The 20,162-nt window shown below is 43.2% G+C and overlaps 1 protein-coding gene and 1 non-coding gene across 10 annotated transcripts in view; one reads left to right on the top strand and one right to left on the bottom strand.

Moving 5' to 3' along the window:
- Anks1a (ankyrin repeat and sterile alpha motif domain containing 1A) overlaps positions 1 to 20,162 on the top strand; it is a 151,110-nt gene that overhangs the window by 45,324 nt on the left and 85,624 nt on the right. For 6 of the 9 annotated variants that reach the window (XM_048347920.1, XM_048347921.1, XM_048347913.1 and 3 more), the window contains exons 2-4: positions 10,216 to 10,296; positions 12,731 to 12,887; positions 15,590 to 15,652. In XM_048347920.1, the coding sequence (XP_048203877.1) occupies positions 10,216 to 10,296; positions 12,731 to 12,887; positions 15,590 to 15,652 (301 nt within the window). The remainder of the gene's footprint in view (positions 1 to 10,215; positions 10,297 to 12,730; positions 12,888 to 15,589; positions 15,653 to 20,162) is intronic. The other 3 variants (XM_048347915.1, XM_048347916.1, XM_048347919.1) reach the window with 1 other exon arrangement.
- Positions 18,797 to 18,903, bottom strand: LOC125354064. The gene has a single exon (XR_007211448.1). It is a non-coding gene; the product is annotated as a U6 spliceosomal RNA (small nuclear RNA).

The following is a 20,162-nucleotide window of genomic DNA, read 5'->3' as shown; positions in this document are numbered from 1 at the left end:
CCACTTGAGTTCCTGTCTGCTGGGGAAGCAACCACTTGTAGTTCTTTTTTTTGGCCAGTCCTGGGCCTTGGACTCAGGGCCTGAGCACTGTCCCTGGCTTCTTCCCGCTCAAGGCTAGCACTCTGCCACTTGAGCCACAGCGCCGCTTCTGGCCGTTTTCTGTATATGTGGTGCTGGGGAATCGAACCTAGGGCCTCGTGTATCCAAGGCAGGCACTCTTGCCACTAGGCTATATCCCCAGCCCCACTTGTAGTTCTTGGTGCTTTCTGTTGGTGTTTCTTCCACATCTATTTGTCCAGATTCCTCTCACTTCCTAAACCATAGCTGTATTTAAAGAATCTCTCAATAATCTCTTCCACCTGGAGCCTGAGTCACCAGTTGGTTGACCTTGTCAGTCTCATTGTCTCCTGCAGAGGTCCCTTGAGCTCCCCCTGCAGAGGTGTGTCTCCCCCCCCCCCCCCCCCCACCCCGTGATTCTTCTGAGGCTTGCTGTCTCTGTTCTTGAGGCCTGCTGTCTCTGTGCTCCACTTTCTGGATGCTCAGTTTGCCCATTTATTTGGTGGCCCACCTCCTGCACTCATTTCCTGGTGTCAAGTAGAATGGGAAATTCTGCGTGTCCAAAATTACCTTTGTTTTCTTTTATGAAGTTGACTGATGACTTATCTGCTGTAGAATTCCAGATTGGAAATGATTATTTCTTAGCATTTTGAAAACTTGGCTCCTTTGTGTCATGACTTCCAGAATCACTGTTGAAATATCAGTGCTTTGTTTATGGGCTGGTTTTATTTCTCTCTAAAACATGTTACTCTGAATGAGTCTTGAGGAATGTCTTTTAGACTCTTTGTATTGGTTGATTTTAGGATGGACTCTGGGAAGGTGAAGGAAGATTTAAGGTGTGGCATCCACTTCACACTCTCAGCTCTGATAACTTACCTCTTGTGTTTATTATTATCTTTTCTTCTGCTCCTTTTGACCTTTCTTCTTGTTTTTACTGTTTGGGAAGGAGCAGGAGTAAAAACAACTGATTAGTTTTTCTTAACCAACCCATCTCCTTTGGCACCGTTATGAGAGTTTCTGTGATTGGGTTTCTTGTAAGTTTTGTCCTTCTTCAAAGGTTTTAAGGTTCTTTAAGAATGGAGATTAAACACATAAGAAGCATTTTGGTAAAGGTAGGTCAAATTCATTTGCATGAAATGGAGTCTTTTCTGAACTAGACTGTCTATGAACAATGTCTTACCGTGTTGGAAAGTTGCCAGTGCTCCCTGTGCCTCAGAGATACATCTGACTTCTCAAGAACCCAAGGAAGAAAGCAGTGAAGCCTCTGGCAGAAAAAGGCTAATGAGACAAACTCCTGTTTAGACCTTGTGACTTAATGAAACATTGATGGAGCACTGCCCTGAACTACTGTCTTTACCCTCAAGTTTATTGCTCTTGTCTTTTTTCATAGCATAGTCTGATATGGCAGAACTTTTCCAGACCTAATGCTCTGAGAGTCTTTGACCTTCTGAGAACGAATGGAGGAGGAGACCCACAAAACTGCAAGCTATTTTCCCTCAACTTTCAAGGTCAAGGATCTGAGTGGAAACCGAAGAACCATGCCCCAGAGGTCAAATGTGGGATTCTGTTTCAGTTCTCATTTAATTCGTTGCATAATAATCAGCAAGTGATTTGAACTTGTTAAATTAAGCAAGTTAGTTGAACTTACTTATAAAGTGGACTTTTTTTCTTCCCAAGATGGCTTTAAACCCCAGTCCTCAGATTTCAGCCTCCTGAGTAGTTAGACAGTAGGATCATAGTCACTGGTGGCTTCAAGGCTTTTAACTTTTGTGTTCTCTATCTGTCCTGCCTGTACTATGTGACTCACCCTCTCCACTTCCTTCAGTTCTCTTTTCAAAGGTCACCTCAGAGAGGTCTTTCTAGGGGCCTTATCTAAAACTCAAACTGTCATGAACTTTTATCCCTTCCTTTGTTCCTTTTTGGTATCTGATCACTAATTGATAACCTGCCACCTGTTAATTTATCTGTTGCTTCTTTCTCCTTTCCCTTAGAATTCAAGCTTTCTCTTCTGCACATCCAGCCCCTAGGTCTTGTGTGTGGAGGGCACAGTTCACAGATCTGTTGACCAAGTGCTCCTTGATTAGGACCTCATTTCTGATCTGGCCATGTGCTTTATTGGTTCTTCCAAATCCTGCTGTGTATAAATGTGCAGTCAGGGTTTTTTGTTTCTTTGTTTTGCCAGTCTTGGGGCTTGAACTCAGAGCCTGGGCACTAACCGTAAGCTTATTTTGCTCAAGGCTAGCACTCTGTCACTTGAGTCACAGCGCCACTTCCGGCCTTTTCTGTTCATGTGATTCTGAGGAATTGACCCTGGGGCTTCATGCATGCTAGGCAAGCACTACCATTAATCCACATTGCCAGGCCTACAATCAGTTTTATTTATTTATTTCTCCTTTTAATTCTTTTTGAATTTTTTTCATTTCTTGATTGTTAAAGTGATATATAGAGCAGTTACAGTTTCGTACGTAAGGCAGTGAGTATGTTATGAAACATCCAACTTGTACAATTAGTTTTAAAAGAAATGGAGTGAGGCCTCCTGAGGTGGTATTTAGCTGCCATGGGTCAGTCACCCTCTTCCTTCACCTTTCCATTGTCTTTAGAAGCCACTCTAAACATAGGTGCTTCTGAGACTGAAGAGCAAATGCTTGTTGTGGTCCTCATCATGTTGAAGCAGTTGAGGTGTTTTTTGGCACAGTAAGTCAACTCCCAACCCTCAGTCCTAATGCTGCTATTAAACTGATTGAGGCTTAAAAAAATTTCCATGAGTGACTTGCTTGGAACTCTTCTTTTTCTGGGGCGGGGGGGGGGGGCAGTCGTGGGCCTTGGACTCAGGGCCTGAGAACGGTCCCTGGCTTCTTCCCGTTCAAGGCTAGCACTCTGCCACCTGAGCCACAGCGCCCCTTCTGGCCATTTTCCATATATGTGGTGCTGGGGAATCGAACCGAGAGCTTCATGTGTAGGAGGCAAGCGCTCTTGCCACTAGGCCATATTCCCAGCCTTGCTTGGAACTCTTAACTACAGAATCTACAGATGCAGAGACAGTGGTTTGGAGGATTTGTGAGTTGTTTTAAGATCACACATCTGGCAGGGGCAAGGTCTTTTGTTGTTGTTGCTTTGGGTATTATTATTATTATTATTATTATTATTATTAATATTATTTTGTGTGTGCCAGTACTGGGGCTTGAACTCAGGGACTGGGCACTGTCCCTGAGCTTGTTTTGCTCAAGGTTAGCCCTCTGCTACTTGAGCCACAGTGCCACTTCTGGCTTTTTCTGAGTGGTTTATTGGAGATAAAGAGTCTCATGGATTTTTCTTCCCAGGTTTTGAACTGCGATCCTCAGATCTCAGCCTCCTGAGTAGCTAGGATTACAGGCACGAGCCACAAGCACCCAGCTTGCTTGGCTTTTCACTCACAGTTTGGTGCTGTATTACTTGAGTCATGCTTCCACTTCTGGTTTCTTGCTGGTTAAGATAAATCTCAAAGATTTACCTTCCCAGACTGGCTTTGAACTGTGATCCTTAGATCTCAGCCTCCTGAGCAGCTAAGATTATTTATCGGTGTGAGCCACTGGGTACTCAGTATAAGGTTCTCCCCCTCCCACAGATGCCCCCCACCTGTTTAAGGCCTGCAATGGAGCCCCCCGGCAGCGGTAGGGAAGACCTTACACCAGCAGGTGGAAGTTTTGAGAGCTTAGACTTTTTTTTTTCTTATTTATTGTCAAAGTGATGCACACAGAGGTTACAGTTTCATACATTAGGCATTGGATACATTTCGTGTACTATTTGTTACCTCCTCCCTCATTCCTCCCTCCCCCCTCCCTGAGAGCTTAGACTTAACTTCTAGTTCTGTCATGGGATTGATGTGGCTTCTCTGAGGGTGGTCAAGATTGTTCTAGGTTTGTTGGGCAAGTCAAGGGTAGCAATTCCACTTCTGCAGAAGCAGCACAGATTAAACTTTATGTAGGAACCTTCTGGACTGTGTTTTCTTTTTTGTTCTTTTGGCGTATTATATTCTGCTTTTGACTGTTGGTGAGCAGCCCTGAGGTACTTACTGTCTTAGAAAAGCCCTGTCCACCAGCTGTGATAGGGAGGAAGACCTAAATTGTAAATAGCTCTTTTCTTGAGCTGCCAAAAAGGAAGAAACTTGGGTGGAGGGGATGTTACCACCATCCTGTTTAGAGCTAAAATTCCAAACAGGGAGATTATAGTTCTCCATTTTCACTTATGGCTTGCTTAATATATTCTCCCCAGACCCCAAAATTTCTAGATGGGCTTTTTTTTTTTTTAACTTAAGGAAGCACTAACTAGGAAAAAAAATGTGGAGAAACAGGGAAAAGGTCAGAGATGTAGCTTTCTTTAAGACAGTTTCTTCCTTATGTTTTCTAGTTTTAAGGGAGTTTTAATAATGCTAGTCTAGGATATCCAGGCTTAATCATTTGTAAACCAGAGTCATGGACCGTGGTAAAGAAATGTTGGAAGGTTTGCTGAATCCTTCCTCCTTGCTGTGATAAAGGGCAGGTTAGTTAGCACTTAGTTTTCAGTGTTCTTTTGGAAGTGTGTTGAGGTTCCTCAGAGGGAGGAGCCAAGCCCCAGTGGGCTGAACTGGCTGCTCACAGGCCTGTACTCTCCATGCTCAGTGTTGATGTTTCCCTCTCTCAGCTCCTGTTGGTTTATTCAGGTCATTTTGCTTTGAATTATGTGCATCTTTGTGCTGATATGTGTTTACTTTATGTTGTCATTCCAGTTAGATCATTAAGTCTCTTCTTTGGCCAAATGCCAAGGACTCCATAAATGGGAATTTTGTATCTACCACAGAGTTGGCTTTTGATTTGGGGGCAAATAATTTTTTTATTTGTTTTTTTTTTATTTGTTTTTTGTTGTTGTTGTTGTTGTTTTTTGCCAGTCCTGGGGCTTGGACTCAGGGCCTGAGCACTGTCCCTGGCTTCTTTTTGCTCAAGGCTAGCACTCTGCCACTTGAGCCACAGCGCCACTTCTGGCCATTTTCTGTATATGTGGTGCTGGGGAATCGAACCCAGGGCCTCATGTATATGAGGCAGGCACTCTTGCCACTAGGCCATATCCCCAGCCCATTAGTTTTGTTTTTGATGCCAGTCCTGGGCCTTGGACTCAGGGCCTGAGCACTGTCCCTGGCTTCTTTTTGCTCAAGGCTAGCACTCTGCCACTTGAGACACAGCGCCACTTCTGGCTTTTTTCTATATATGTGGTGCTGAGGAATTGAACCCAGGGCTTCATGTATACGAGGCGAGCACTTTTACCACTAGGCCATATTCCCAGCCCTGGGGGCAAATAATTTTTTTCTTTTTCTTTTTTTGTCCAAGATTGGGACTCACTCCGTACCTGATGCTTTTTCACTTATTGGCTGGCACTCTATCAGCAGCCACGCCTCCAACCCCTTGGGCAAGTAATTTGTTTTTAGATTCATATTTTATCACCAAATAACTGTCTTGCATGGCAATTTACAGTAAAACTGAATCTTTTAGATTTTCCAGATCCAATTTACTTTCCATCCTTCTGTCTCATTGTCAGGCACAGTGATGCAAGTTTTGACTTTTAAAATAAGGTCATTGTACAGGTGTAACAAAGAAACAACACTGTAAGTCCTCAATTAGAAAGTGCTGTAGAGGTCTAGGCTTCATGGTGGATGGGATGTCGGGATGTACCTCAGGCTCATCACCTTGTATTGGCCATCCTCTGCTGGCAATGAACAAATATCCTGGGTACCGAAGCATATATAGCCCCTTTCTCCCTACCCCCTCCCCTCCTACTCCCACTCTCATTCTCTTCCCCACTCCTCCCCTTCCCTCTTCTGTCCTTCCTTCCTTCCTTCCTTCCTTCCTTCCTTCCTTCCTTCCTTCCTTCCTTCCTTCCTTCCTTCCTTCCTTCCTTCCTTCCCTCCTACCTCCCCCTCCCTCTTTCCCCTTTACTTACCCACACTCCCCTCTCCTTCCATCCTCCCTCCCTCTTCCTTTCTTTATTCCTTTTTAGCAGTGCTGGGGGTTGAACTCAGAGCCTGTGCTGAGTAGGTAAGTGCTCTATTATTTGAGCCATGTCTCCATCTATTTTCATATTTTTTTTTTTTCTTAGATAGGATGTCATGCCAGGAGGCTTCTCATCACAGTCTGCTTACCTGCTACTTCCATGTATGGAAGTATGCAGAAGTTCTTTTTTTCCCCACATTTTCCCCAGTGCTTAGCTTTAAAAAAAATGCCATTCTGATTGGTGGTGTGAAACAATAGCACTTTATGTATCTTTTTTTTTTTTTTTTTTTGGCCAGTCCTGGGCCTTGGACTCAGAGCCTGAGCACTGTCCTTGGCTTCTTCCCGCTCAAGGTTAGCACTCTGCCACTTGAGCCACAGCGCCGCTTCTGGCCGTTTTCTGTATATGTGGTGCTGGGGAATCGAACCTAGGGCCTCGTGTATCCGAGGCAGGCACTCTTGCCGCTAGGCTATATCCCCAGCCCCTATGTATCATTTTGATTTGCATCTCCCTGATGACTAGTGGTGTTGAGCAGTTTCTCATATCCTTGCTGATCATTTGTGTGTCTTGAGAAATATCTTGTCTTTGCCCATTTTTTTTTCAGTCAAGTTGTCTGTTTGGGTGTTAGTCTCTTGTCAGATAAATGACTTGCAAATACTTTCTCCTACTGCAGATATTCTATCTTTGTTGACAGCTTCCTTTGCGGTGCAGAATCTCACCATTCTTAATTTAAATTCATTTTAAGATTAAAAATCTAGTATTTACATGTTTATTACTGTGATCTGTCACATACGTTCAACTGTATTATTAACATCTTGATGCACTTTTCATCTTCTTCTGGTCACCATGTTTCCTTTTGGAATTATTATACAAGACTTAGATGAATTACAGTTTGTAAATGTTTCAAACAGAAAGAATAGGGAGAATCTGGAAATCTCCTGCACATTTCCTTCCACAGAGGTAACTGCTGTCAGTACTTGGTGGTATCTTCACATCTCCATCCATTCCCCAGAGGTGAGAGGTGTACATGAACATTTGTGAAAAGGGTCTCATTCTGTGTGCCGGAGACTAACTTCTGATTTTTCACTTACCCATAACACACTGTGTTTTGGGAACTCTTTCCATGTCAGGACACGTGCTTCCAACTTCTTTCCATTCCATTCTTTTTGTTGTTTCTTTAAATGTTACATAGCATTATTTCGTTTTATGGTTATTCCTAATGTTTAAAGCAGTCTTGTACAAGTGTATGTCCTTGTTTGCATGCACAAATTTTTCTGTTGGATAGGTGCCTGGAAGTGGAATTGCTGGCTCAAAGTAAACACTATTTTTGGTTTTGATAGATGTACCAGGTTGTCTTCCCACAGGAATTCACTAATTTTACCTCATACCAGTGGTGCTGTTGAAGAGGGTTTGCTTTGAAACACTTGATAATGTCATTATTTTCATTCTGATATGTGAAAAGTAACGTGTGATTATTGTAATTTGTATCCTTCTAGATTGTGTCTCTGTATATAGGACCTTATATGCTGTTATACCCAGATTTCAGGGTCCCCAAAGACCACCTAGGAGCCGAAAGCCGATGTAATCACACAAGAGTCTTTATTGCAAGCTCAAGCCTGGGCTCACGATTGCTCACAACCGTCACCCACGACTGTCACCTACACACGGGGTCTGAATGGAAAGCCCCGACCCTCCACTCAGCAGGGTTTTTAAAGGGTTTTGGGGGAACATTCCAAGCATCACATCATCACACAGCAAATCATGTCATACCGTGGGAAAGTTATAAAATACTTCTTAAGAATGATTGGCCTTAATCAATGGCAGTGCGGGCCTGGTGAAGGTGATTGGCTAGCTTATGGGGTTCGAAATGATTGGTTTAGACAAATGATCTGGGTTGGGTCACGAGGATGTCGCCGGAGTCATCCTTAGCTTGAGGGGACCCATTAACCATGTTTCGGGAGCACCAAACACACTGGCCACACCTCAATACATTTCCTTTGTGCCACAATGGCTAAAGCATTCTAATTTTAACTGACCTCTGGTCAAATGAAGAAGTCTCTCTGGCTACCTTCATTATTTTAGACTGCATTTTTTCAGGCTCTTCTCATTGACATGTTCTGCAGTTATTCCAGGAAGCTTCAGAGTCCTGTCAGGCCTGAGCTACACAATATAGAGGTGCACTGGCTGCTCAGGTTCTTCATTGCTTTCTGCCTTTTAAGAATTTCTCAGCATTCCCGATGACTTGACAAAAATCTTTCCTTTTTTTCTTGGGCTGAATCCATCACACTACCAGTGTAGGGTGGCATATGTTTTCTGTCTTCTTCATAAAACATGAGGCAGGAGATGGAATAAACTTGTACACTCGATCCATTGTCCTGATGAATTTGAATTTCTTTCTGAGTGACACCTTTACAGTCTTCTTTTTTATCTTTATTTTTTATTTTTTACTTTTGCCAGTCCTGGGGCTTGACCGCTTAGGGCCTGATCACTGTCCCTGAGCTTCTTTTGCTCAAGGCCAGCACTCTACCTCTTGAGCCACAGCGCCACTTGTGGCCTTTTCTGTTTATGTGGTGCTGAGGAATCAAACCCAAGGCTTCATGTATGCTAGGCAAGCACTCTATCACTAGGCCACATTCCCAGCCCCCCCCTTTTTTCTTTTTAACATTTACTATACTTTCTTCCTGTATTATTACAAAGCAGTGCAGCTGACATATAATACTTTACTTAGTGTCCATAGTGTAGTTACAATAATTTCTTTACTGACGTCAAGCTCCAAAATGTTGTAAATACGCTTTTGACACCTGGAATTAAAAGCTCTCCGGGCAACTCTTTATAACTTTAGTGCTGTCTGTCAATGATTTCTGAATATAGAAAAGCTCTCTGGGGGGCTGGGAATATGGCCTAGTGGCAAGAGTGCTTACCTCGTATACATGAAGCCCTGGGTTCGATTCCCTAGCACCACATATACAGAAAACGGCCAGAAGTGGTGCTGTGGCTCAAGTGGCAGAGTGCTAGCCTTGAGCAAAAAAGAAGCCAGGGACAGTGCTCAGGCCCTGAGTTGATGGCCCAGGATTGGCCCAAAAAAAAAAAACAAAAAAAAACCTCTCTGGGTTTGAGCCCAAGACCCCCCAAAAATAAGAATATAAAATCTGAAAGGGAGTTACTGTGTTCACATACTACACGACATACACAATATATGTCAGATGTGACAGGGATGGCCTCTGCTATTTAATATTTTAGAAATTCTGGCCTGTTGAAGCTTTGAAGACTGAATGATAAGGCGTTTTTGTTTCCCAATTATGATATTTCTGCTTCGGTAATACACTCAAATGACAAGTCATTCTTCAGGATCCCTGAGGGATTAGTTCTAGGACCCTCTACGGATACCAAAATCTGCTGTTGCCTCATGTTCCTTATATAAAAGGTATAGTATTTACATATAAACTACATATAGTCTCCCATATATTTTAAGTCATCTCTAGATTACTCGTAGTACCTAATACAATATAAGTGATATGCAAACAGTTTTATGATGTTCTGTTTCAGGAGAAAAAAGAAAACAAAGGTCTGTATATGCTTAGCACTGATGCATTTTTTTAGTGAGTATTTTGGATCCACAGTTAGTTGAACGTGTGGATGTGGAACCCACGATTGTTGGGGGTCAGTTGTACTTACAAAGGAAGTATAGTTGCATCTTAGCATGTGTGCCTTGGTCCTTCTTCGGTGTTGGCCCTTGCTGGTTGAATCCTCTTGTTTGGATGGTCCATGTTGAGTGTGGTCTCTCTCTGGGCTCAGTCTCCAGCACAGGGAGGGTCCTCACACTACATGGCACTCAGTAGTACCTGCTCTGGCTGAGTAGTTTGCTTTCATGATGCCTTGGTGACCTCCCAGTGAACTGGGAGCACTCAGAGGTGTAAAGTCTTCAACTGAGTAAGGTATGGTGGGTGCAGATGGAAAGAGGGTGAGAGAACAAGCTCTCAGGGCTTGATGCTTGACTCCTGACACCCTCTGGACTATGTACTTCACTTCTGTAGTCTACATTCAAGTCATTTGGAAGACCTCTAGTTTGATGAAAGACTACAAGGAAATCTTTTCTAAGTATCTTAACTGACTTTGGTTTGTGACTTCAGCCTGTGAAATTTCTCCTTTTTTTCCCGTTAGCATGTGGAGAGGGCCAAATGTGAACTGTGTTGACAGCACCGGCTACACTCCCCTGCACCATGCAGCACTGAATGGTCACAAGTAAGTAGAGTGAGCTACCTTCCTGCCTGCCCTGTGTGCCTGGCCTTTGGGGTATTGCTTCCTTTTCCCTTTGTTGCCTAAGCAGTGAAGCAGAGGAACACAAGCTCAATTTCATCCATTCAGAATTTCTTCCCATCTTAACCATCTCCTTCCCTTTGAGAAGTCTTTAGCTAAAAGTCAGATTTTACCTCTTCCCCCCTCCCCCGCCCCCCCCCCCCTGCTTGTCCTTTTTTTCTCTGAAAGGTTGCAGTGCTAGCCATATGGAGAGCAAATTTGGTGGTCAGGTCAGAAGGGGGCGGGGATCTCTTAGACTAACCCTTTGATAAACAAACGACTCTGCAGGCTTGGGAAACTTATCTTTACTCTGCTTCCTCCCCGTTGCCATTATTTTCCCTCATAAAATTAGCCCTGTAGATAAGAACTAGGGGAAAATACCTACATAATAAACATTGCCTATTTCATTTTCTTAAGTATAAGGAAGTTTCTGAATTCTTGGGTGGCATTCATCTGGAAATACAACATTTTTTTTTTTTTCCTGAAAGTTGTGGGCTCGGGGGTTAAACGCTTGGCTCTGCACTTCAGGTAAGGGAGCTATGATGGCCCAGCACAGGGTAGGCACAGTTGTGGGCACAACTATGTGTGTGTTGGGGGAGGATGGGGAGTGTGTTTGCTGGGTGCAGAAGAATGGAAATGACAGAAACAGTAGAGGGTATTGAACTACTGTGGGTGATGAGCAGTAGACATTTAGTGATTTATGAGGAGGAGTTACTGATTTCTCTGGTGCTAGGGATTGAACCTGAGGGCCTCACACATGCAAAGCCTGCACTCTTATCACTGCGTTATACCCTCAGCCCCTCACTTTAGCGTTTTTCAATTAAAAAAAATAATTATGAAGAATTTTTAGAAGCAGGAAGCAGGCCCTCACTACTTTACATTATATATCACTTATCTAACATTTAACCTAGTGTAATGAACTCTAGTGTACCAAAAAGAGACCATGGTTGCTTCCTTCAACATCAGACTCTTCCAAAATATTTTGAATATGATCCCTGTGTGTCTTTTCTTTTTTCTTTTTTTTGGCCAGTCCTGGGCCTTGAACTCAGGGCCTGAGCACTGTCCCTGGCTTCTTCCCGCTCAAGGCTAGCACTCTGCCACTTGAGCCACAGCGCCGCTTCTGGCCGTTTTCTGTATATGTGGTGCTAGGGCCTCGTGTATCCGAGGCAGGCACTCTTGCCACTAGGCTATATCCCCAGCCCCACTGTGTGTCTTTTCTATAGCCACATAGAAGCCAAAAAGTTATTGAGACCTCTCCCCCCAAATAATAGGATAACCTGCACTGAAGTGAATGTTAAACTCAAAGGACTATAGCTTGTTCACCAAGTTCATCTCCACACACTGATTTTTATTTATAATGAGGATTTTCATTGACCTAATGTGCTTAATGAGTGCTGTTGCAAAAAGAAAGCCAAGTTCTCTTTCTGGAGCTATCAAATAATACCATATGTGTCTGGCTTATGTTTGCAACAACTTGAATTCTGCCTTGCCTATTTGTTTGCAGCTCCAGAATCACTAAATCTTTTTTTTTTTTTAAGCCCCCAGTCCTGGGGCTTAAACTCTGGGCCTAGGCATTATCCTTGAGCTTCTTTTGCTCAGGGCTTGCATTCTACCACTTGAGCCACAGTGCCACTTCCATCTTTTTCCGTTTATGTGGTACTGAGGAGTTGAACCCAGGGCTTCATGCATGCTAGGCAAGTACTCTTACCACTAAGCCACATTTCCAGCCTATGAGTCACTAAATCTGAATAACATGGTGGTACTTATCTTGTTTGATAACTTTATTTGTGTGTGCCAATCAGGGGACTTGAACTCAGGGCCTGGGTACTGTACCTAAGCTTTGTTTTTGCTCAAGGCTAGCACTCTACCACTTGAGCCACAGCTCCATCTCCAGCTTGGTTTAACTGGAGCTAAGAGTCTCATGGACTTTCCTCCCTGGGCTGGCTTTAAATGGCAATGCTCAGATCTCAGCCTTTAGAGTAGCTAGGATTACAGGAGTGAGCCACCTGTGCCCTTCACCCCAGCTGTCTGACTACTTTTATGTAAGTTCTATCTCTGAGTGCTATTTAAACATCACAAATCAGAAACTGGTGCAAGGTGTAGGGAGGGAGAGCAGAGGTTTTCCAAGTATTGCAAAGTGGATGGATGGATCATTGAGAAGGCCCTGTGGAGAGGCACTGAGTCAGTGGCTCATGATGGTTCTGACAGAGAGCTCTGGGAAGACAAGGGAAATGCCCGACAGGGAGCTCAGGAAGAGACAGCTTAGTAGTAAGGGAAATCCTATCTGGGATGGGCCTTGTGCTGTACAAATGTAAAGATCTGCTAGCAGGAAAGACTTTTGGGGTCTTTTTCAGACTCATGATTGATTCTTGCCTTCCAGGGACGTGGTCGAGGTCCTCCTGAGGAATGATGCACTTACCAACGTGGCTGACTCAAAAGGCTGTTACCCACTGCACTTGGCAGCCTGGAAAGGAGATGCCCAGATAGTGCGCTTGCTCATCCATCAAGGGCCCTCGCACACCAGAGTCAACGAACAGGTCGGAAGAAGAGAAGCTTTCCTCCCTCTATTCAGCTACAGATGCACTGTGGTTGTCCATCACCATTGCAATCACAGAGTGCATATCTCAGAGCCAATTCATCCATACCCCACACTCGTCCTGCTTACATTCATACCGCCATGCCAGGAGATGCATTTTATATGTGTCTGACTCATGCAGATTTGGAATAGTACTATAATAATCACATATACTATACATGCAAAATTTGAAATAATGAAAGCCATTCTAAATGGCATAGTATCAATTTAAAACTTGTGGACTTAATTGTAAATTGAGTTTATGCAGTCAACATGGCAATGCAACTCTCTCAGTGTTTGTCAGTACTGTGTGAGTCATGTTGTTATTTTACCATATGCCAGAACAGGTGGGAGTGGCCAGATAGAGTACACATTTGTAATCCCAACAACTTCAGAGGTAGAAGCAGAAGGATCTCCAGTTCAAAGCCAGCACTGGTAAGGAAAGTGAAGCCCTATCTCAAAAAACAAAAATAAAATGAAAAGGGCTAGGGTGTGGTTCAAGCTGTAGAATGCTTGTCTATATGTGCAAGGCCCTGAGGTGCCACAAAGAAGAAAAAAGAAAAGAAAGAGGAAGGAAGGAAGGAAGGAAGGAAGGAAGGAAGGAAGGGGGAAAAAGTGGAAGTTCGGGTTAGTGCTGAAAAATAACTCACAAGTCAGAAATGAGATTGGAGGTCAGAAGTCATCCACTGGAATGAAGATCATAAGAAATAAAGAAATGAAGAGTGAGAAAGCAGAGATAATTCACAGAAAATGTGTGTGGTGACACACATCTATGATCCTAGCCATTTGGGGAATAACTTCTGAGAGGTGTTGAGATTTGAGGCCAGCCTGGGCAAAAAGTTAGCAAGACCCCCACCTCAGACAACAAACTGAACGTGATGGCCTGCATCTATAATCCCAGCTACACAAGAGGTATGGGTAGGAGGATTATGGTCTGAGGCCAGCACCCCCCCCCCCCCGAAAAAAAAGTAAGACCCCATCTGAAAAATAAAAAGGGATGAGAAGAGTGGCTTAAGTAGTGGAGTGGCTGCCTGACAAGCACTAGGCCAGGAGTTTAAACCCATTACTACAAATTTTTTTTTAAAAACCACAATATTTAAGGAAAATACATAAAGTACACATGATGGCTCACATGTCTGTAATCCCAGCAGTTAGGAGGCTGAGGTAGGAGGACTGAGAACTTGAGGGCAGCTTGAGCTATCTTTTTTTTTTTTTTTCCCCCTGCTAGTCCTAGGGCTTTCACTCAGAGCCTGAGTACTGTCCCTGGCTTCTTTTTTTTTTTTTGCTCAAGGCTACCACTCTACCAACTTGAGCCACAGGGCCACTTCCAGCCTTTTCTGTTTATGTGGTACTGAGGGATCAAACCCAGGGCTTCTTGCATGCTAGGCACGCACTCTACCACTAAGCCACATTCCTAGCCCTAAGCCTGGGCTATCTTAAAAGCAACAACAAAACCTCCACAGTCTTGAAGTGGTCCTGGATTTAAGTGTTCTTAGAATATCCTTCTTTTGAGTTACTCCTTTGGGAAAATGAAAGTTGAGCTATGCAAGGCCCAGACAAGTCTCTCAAGTCTCGTCCTCATGAGTCCCTCCCTGGATCAGAGGCTGCCTGGGGGGATGAGGGTGGCCTTTCCCTATATGACAAGCCAGTCTCCTTGTGTTCCCCTTGACACTGAGCTGAAGAAGCAGGTGCTTTTCTCATTGCTTGAATGAAGGAGATGCTGCTCTTTCCCATAAAATGAGGACTGTTCCCTGACTTTGCTGGGAGGAGATTGTTAAATTACTTACAAGATTTTTCCTCAAAAAGTAAGAAATCAGTAGGACCCAGGTAAGTTCTTAGTGGGCTGTTAGGAGTATGACTTGATTCTGAGAAGGTCATCTTCTCTCTGAGTGGGAGTGAAGTCTAGCCCCTAGATATCTCCATCTGGAGTTTGTAGTTATCAGTTTTCCACTGTGCCTCCACCCTTAATGGCCTGGGCAGGTGGGCAACAGACAATTAAGATCATCAATGAGAATGTTGGCATATAGCATTTGGGATGCAGATTCTCTTTAGAATTGCCTCTGTAGAATCTAAATGCAATTTTACTCCTCCTGACCTCAATGATAATTTCTTTTCTCTGGAGGGAATATATAAAGAAGCTTGCTTATAACTAATATTCTTCAGTATTGAAAAATGAGATTGCCCATTAAAGTCCTTTTTTAAAGCAATTTTCAGCAACCATTTCTAATCCTGCCTTTGCCTTGGAACACAGCTGCTTGTATTTTTGAGCCACTTAAGTGTGCTAGCTTGTTCTGCTCATGGCTGCTACTGCTTGGAGTATTCATTGTTATGTGGAGTCCAGCCCAGTGTTTGAGTATCTGGCAGGCAGGTGGGTGGGGAAGGGGCTGGGCAAAATGTCTGTGGTAGCTTGAACACCCTAATGGATGTAGGTAGTTAGCTACTACATTGATTTATTTAAAAAGCATAAATGTGGTTCTCATTGGATGCTTGGACCTAAGGAGGCATTGAAGTACCCTGGACGTTGTCTTCCTCATTAGCTTCTTTGTGAGGCATCCAGAAGGCAGATCCAGGTTATTCTAACATTGGGCCCCCTCGGGCAGTGTATTGCTTTGATTTATTTCATTCATTTTATCATCACCTTTTCTTTTCCTCTCCTTTTTGTAGAATGCTCTTGAGATCAGAGAACTCAAAAAGTACGGCCCCTTTGACCCTTATATCAATGCCAAGGTGTGTACTTTGCTGCCAGGATTTCTCTGCATCATTCTTTCTCCATGCTGTACTTCTGTGGCCCCCTCTGGTGTCTCCTTTTCCACTCGGGTCTTCCACATCACCCTGACTGCTGTTTGCTTCAGCACCTCTGCTTTGGCTTGTTTTATTGATATTATAAAGGTGTTACATGGTTTTAATTTTAACCCCCCTACTAATTCTGGAAAGGTTGGACCATCTAAAATGGCAGCAACAAGGAAATAGAAAGGCCCATTGTATACTTAGTTTACTATTGTGACTTCTATAACCATTTAAATTCAAAAAAGCAAAAAATATCACTCAGATTAGCTTACATTTGAATAAGTACGGAAAATTGGTTACCTTTGGAAGTGGAATCTGATTTTCTCTCAGGTTTTGATAGCCATGGTGGAGGTGGGGGTGTGGAGACATAGGTGACTCTGCTTTGGTCTTTGGAAAGCTGCTGTTTACCACTCTCCTCTCGTGTCTAAGAGCTTCTGCTTTAACACATGATGCTTCCAGTCTCTCTAGCCATCACCTTCTCTCTCTGCTTGTTCACTCTTGACTCATGGAGGGCTGTGAAATAGGAACTGTTATAGCAGGCTATGCCAAGGGCTTTGGCCTGGTATCCAGGGCTGGGGTAGGTTTGATAGATGTGTGATGACCAGCTCTCTGCCCCCAGGCCTTCGTCAGGGGACTTGGAAGCTTATCAGTAGCATTGCACCAAAGAAAGAAAACAAAATGAAAACCTTGCAGAAAAGAAATTTCATGCTCTCCTTCCAGTAAGATAAATTTAGCAAACAGCAGCTCACCAAGGGCTGTCGCTGGATGTCTTGTAGGAGATTTTAGTTGTTGGGCTTTAATGGAAGAGAAGCACTTTGATCCGAGGTAGTAGAGCATTTCAATCTGGTAGTCAAAAAAAAAAAATGTTGTTTTCAGGGGCTGGGGATATAGCCTAGTGGCAAGAGTGCCTGCCTTGGATACACGAGGCCCTAGGTTCGATTCCCCAGCACCACATATACAGAAAACGGCCAGAAGCGGCGCTGTGGCTCAAGTGGTGGAGTGCTAGCCTTGAGCGGGAAGAAGCCAGGGACAGTGCTCAGGCCCTGAGTCCAAGGCCCAGGACTGGCCCCCCCCAAAAAAAGTTGTTTTCAAATGGAAAGATACTGAAGATACTGTGTTTTAGATGCTTTGGATGTAGAGGTGGGGAATAGAATGGAGGTGGAAAACTTACGGATCATAAGCTTTCTTATGAGACCGAAGCTTGAGTTCTGGGCTGCTACTTTTGAGTTTTGTCGTCTTGATTAAGTTGTTTGATTTCTCTGAGCCTGGTTACTTCTTCTGTCAAGCCAGAAGCTATTAGCTCACTAATCCTAGCCACTTGGGAGACTGAGATCTGAGGACTGAGATTCAAAGCCACCTCCAGCTGACAAATCCAAAAGACTGTCTTCAGTTAACTAGCAAAAATACTGCATTGGAGGCAAAGTTCAAGTGGTAGAGCACTAGCTGTGAGTGAAAAGGTTGAGTGAGGATACATGGCTGGAGTTCAAGCCCCAGTACTTGCACAGAAAACAAAACTTGACAGATTGTTAACTCGGAGCTTGTGCTTGCAAGGCAACTGCTTTACTACTTGAGCCACATCCCCAGCCCTGGTTTGGAGGTGTTTTTTGTTTTTGTTTTTGTTTTTTTTTTGGTTTGGAGTTTTAATAAGAGAGTATACATAAAGTTAAAAACCTGGTAACTAGTAATATTTGAGGACTTACTTTTTAATGTGCATAATGCAGTATTTTTGCAAAGGCATTTTGGAATCTTTTTGTTTCTGGTAGGTGATGATGATTAATGAACCAGTGCCAAGTTACGCTCTTCAGGGCTTGGTTTTGTGGGGAAAGACCTGAGGTTATTGTTTCCTAGTGGTGGTTTAGTTAGCTTGTAAAGCTATGATTAAAGGCTATGACTTTGGTTTTTAGAAGCACTTTGATTTTGGCACACATAAAAGAAAATTGAATGTAATGAGAACCTACCTCTCTCTTTGGAAGTATGGTTTGTTGCTTCCTCCCCCCTCTCAAGGCCGAGTGACGCCCTCTGCTGGAAGGGTCAGAACAGCTTGCTTGTGCTTAGCCTTGTGTAGCTGATCCTTGGAAGCCAGTTCTGTCTATGTTTGTCCTGACTTCATGGTATTTTATTAACTTGGCTTATGACTAGGAATTGTTTTTGCTAAATTATGCTTTATTGCTAAATCCTGTTAGTTACCAGTAAAATTTTAGAACTTTTAGATGGCATTCTGGGAACAGATGGGGTTTTGTGAGTTCTTTTTTTTTTTTTTTCTTTTGTTGTTTTTGAGCCACTCATTACATGGCATTTTTGTAATAACAGTTTAAGAAGGTTCATCTACTATTTTATGTTCTAATTTTTGGGGTTGAGGTCAGAGCCTCATGCTTGCTAGACAGGTAGTGCTCTGAGCCAGATACCCAGCCCAAGTTCCCATGAGCTGTGATAGCTCCTGTAGCATTTGAGGCCTTTTTTTCTTTCCTTGTTCAGCAAGGAAACCCAGAGCAGGCCCAATGTAAGTCACTGTAGTTAAGGTGGAACTATGAAAATGTTTATTCCCTCCACCTTACAACTGCTTTGACGCCTCTGGGTTGCCTTGGAGTCAGCAGTAGTTAGCTTTCGGGCAGGTTTGTTCTATCCACTTGAAGAGGCTTTGCACTCAGAGCTGAAAGGGACTTGAGGGTACCTAGACCCACAGTCCTGAATGCGTTGGCCTGTGTCAGAAGCACCTGGGGAGCTTTTAAAAATCTTCCTGCTTGGAAACAGTTCCCAACTTGCAGTGAAGTATGGTTTGGTCTTCTCGTTACTCTGGTGGTTAACTTTTCCCTGGTGGCTTTCTCTGTGTATACATACATGTTTAATCGTTGATGATGAACTACTTGCAGTGAAGTCATGGATATCATGACTCTTCAATTCCAGATACTTCTGTTTAGTGTTAATTAGTTCTTCAAATTAAATCTCCTAAGAACAAGGAAAATTATTTATAAAACCATGATTATAATTATTAAATTCAGAAAATGCAAAATTAAGACAATATTATCCAATATATGTTTAGTGCTCACATGCTGCCAGTTACCAGTAGTGTTCAGAGCATTTTCCACAAATGTGGAATGCCTCACAAGTTCATGTGGCATCTTTGTGCGGGGGCCATGCTAATCTTCTCTGTATTGGTCCAGTTTTAGTACATGTGCTGCTGAAGCGAGCACTAAAGCTTGGTTTTGTTTTGTTTTGTTTTGTTTTTTCTCTGTACCAGGATCCAACCCGAGACCATATAGAACGTAGAATTGTTGCTCCTTTTTTGCCCTTTGATGACATTGGCGTGTATGTGTACACGTGTGTGCGTGCGCGTGTATGCGCGCCAGTACTAGAGCTTTTGGTTTTCTTGCTCGTGGCTGGTGCTCTACTATTTGAGTCATGCCTCTAGTCTTTTCTGCCTCAAATGGCCTTGAAACACTATCCTCCAGGTCTCAGTTTCTTGATTAGCTAGGTTGACAAGTATGAGCTACGGAGTACAACTTGACCTTGGCATTTTGTAAAAGTATAGGCCAGCTGTTGTGTGATTGTTCTTCAGGTTTACCTGGCTATTCCTTGAGATCAGATTCAGATTATCTATTTCTGGTAGAAATGTCACAGACAGAGATGTTGTTTGTAGTACATCGTATCATAGAGCATATAATGTCAGTTTGTCTCCTTGATGAGGGTGATAACTGAGTTCGTGCCTGCAAGTAGGTGAGGTTTTTGTTTTGTTTTGCAGTCCTGAAGATGGAACCCAGGATCTTCCACATGCTAAACAAAACTAGCCTTTGTTTTTCTTTGAGATAGTCTCATGGTATAATTCAAGACAGCCTTGAAGTGCTAATCCTCCTGCCTCAGACTTCCAGTTACTATAAAACCACACTGGGACAGAGTTTTAATAATATTTTCCTGTGCCTTCCCTTTGAGGTGTTTCTTGACAAGTCTGAGGTTATACATACTATTCATTATTTTTAAGCTCTCATGTAATTCCAGTTGAAGTTGGTTTGAGAGACACTGATCTAGGTTGACTTCCTTTTCTACCAAAGCAGGAATGCTCTTTGCTCTATCCCAGCAAGGCTGGCCATCTGTCCTTTATTTTATTTATGTATTACTTGTTTTACCTAACAACAAACAGTTCATTTCTGCTTAGCAGCCTCTTCTTAGATTCCACTGATGTCTACTACTTTCTTGTGTTTAGTTGATATCTGTATTCCTAAATCTTTCATTTTGGCTGAGATTCTGCTTTCCACAGTACTGGGGAGTAATTACATGGACTAAGAATAAGTGTGACTCTTCTTTTACGTTGTCAACTTGGTTCTCTTGTCTTTCACATATCTTTTGTCTCATAGACCCAGTTTTTCCTTTCCAATTAGGGTGTTTCCAGAGCCTGTAGCATTGTCACTGTAGCGACCTGTAGCCCAGGTGTCCCTAATGTAGATAGACCTGTCAC

This window comes from Perognathus longimembris, chromosome 6 (assembly GCF_023159225.1).
Source record: "Perognathus longimembris pacificus isolate PPM17 chromosome 6, ASM2315922v1, whole genome shotgun sequence".
NCBI classification, from domain to species: domain Eukaryota; kingdom Metazoa; phylum Chordata; class Mammalia; order Rodentia; family Heteromyidae; genus Perognathus; species Perognathus longimembris.
Note: the sequence above shows the minus strand (reverse complement) of the source record. Positions and strands in the feature narration are given on the sequence as shown.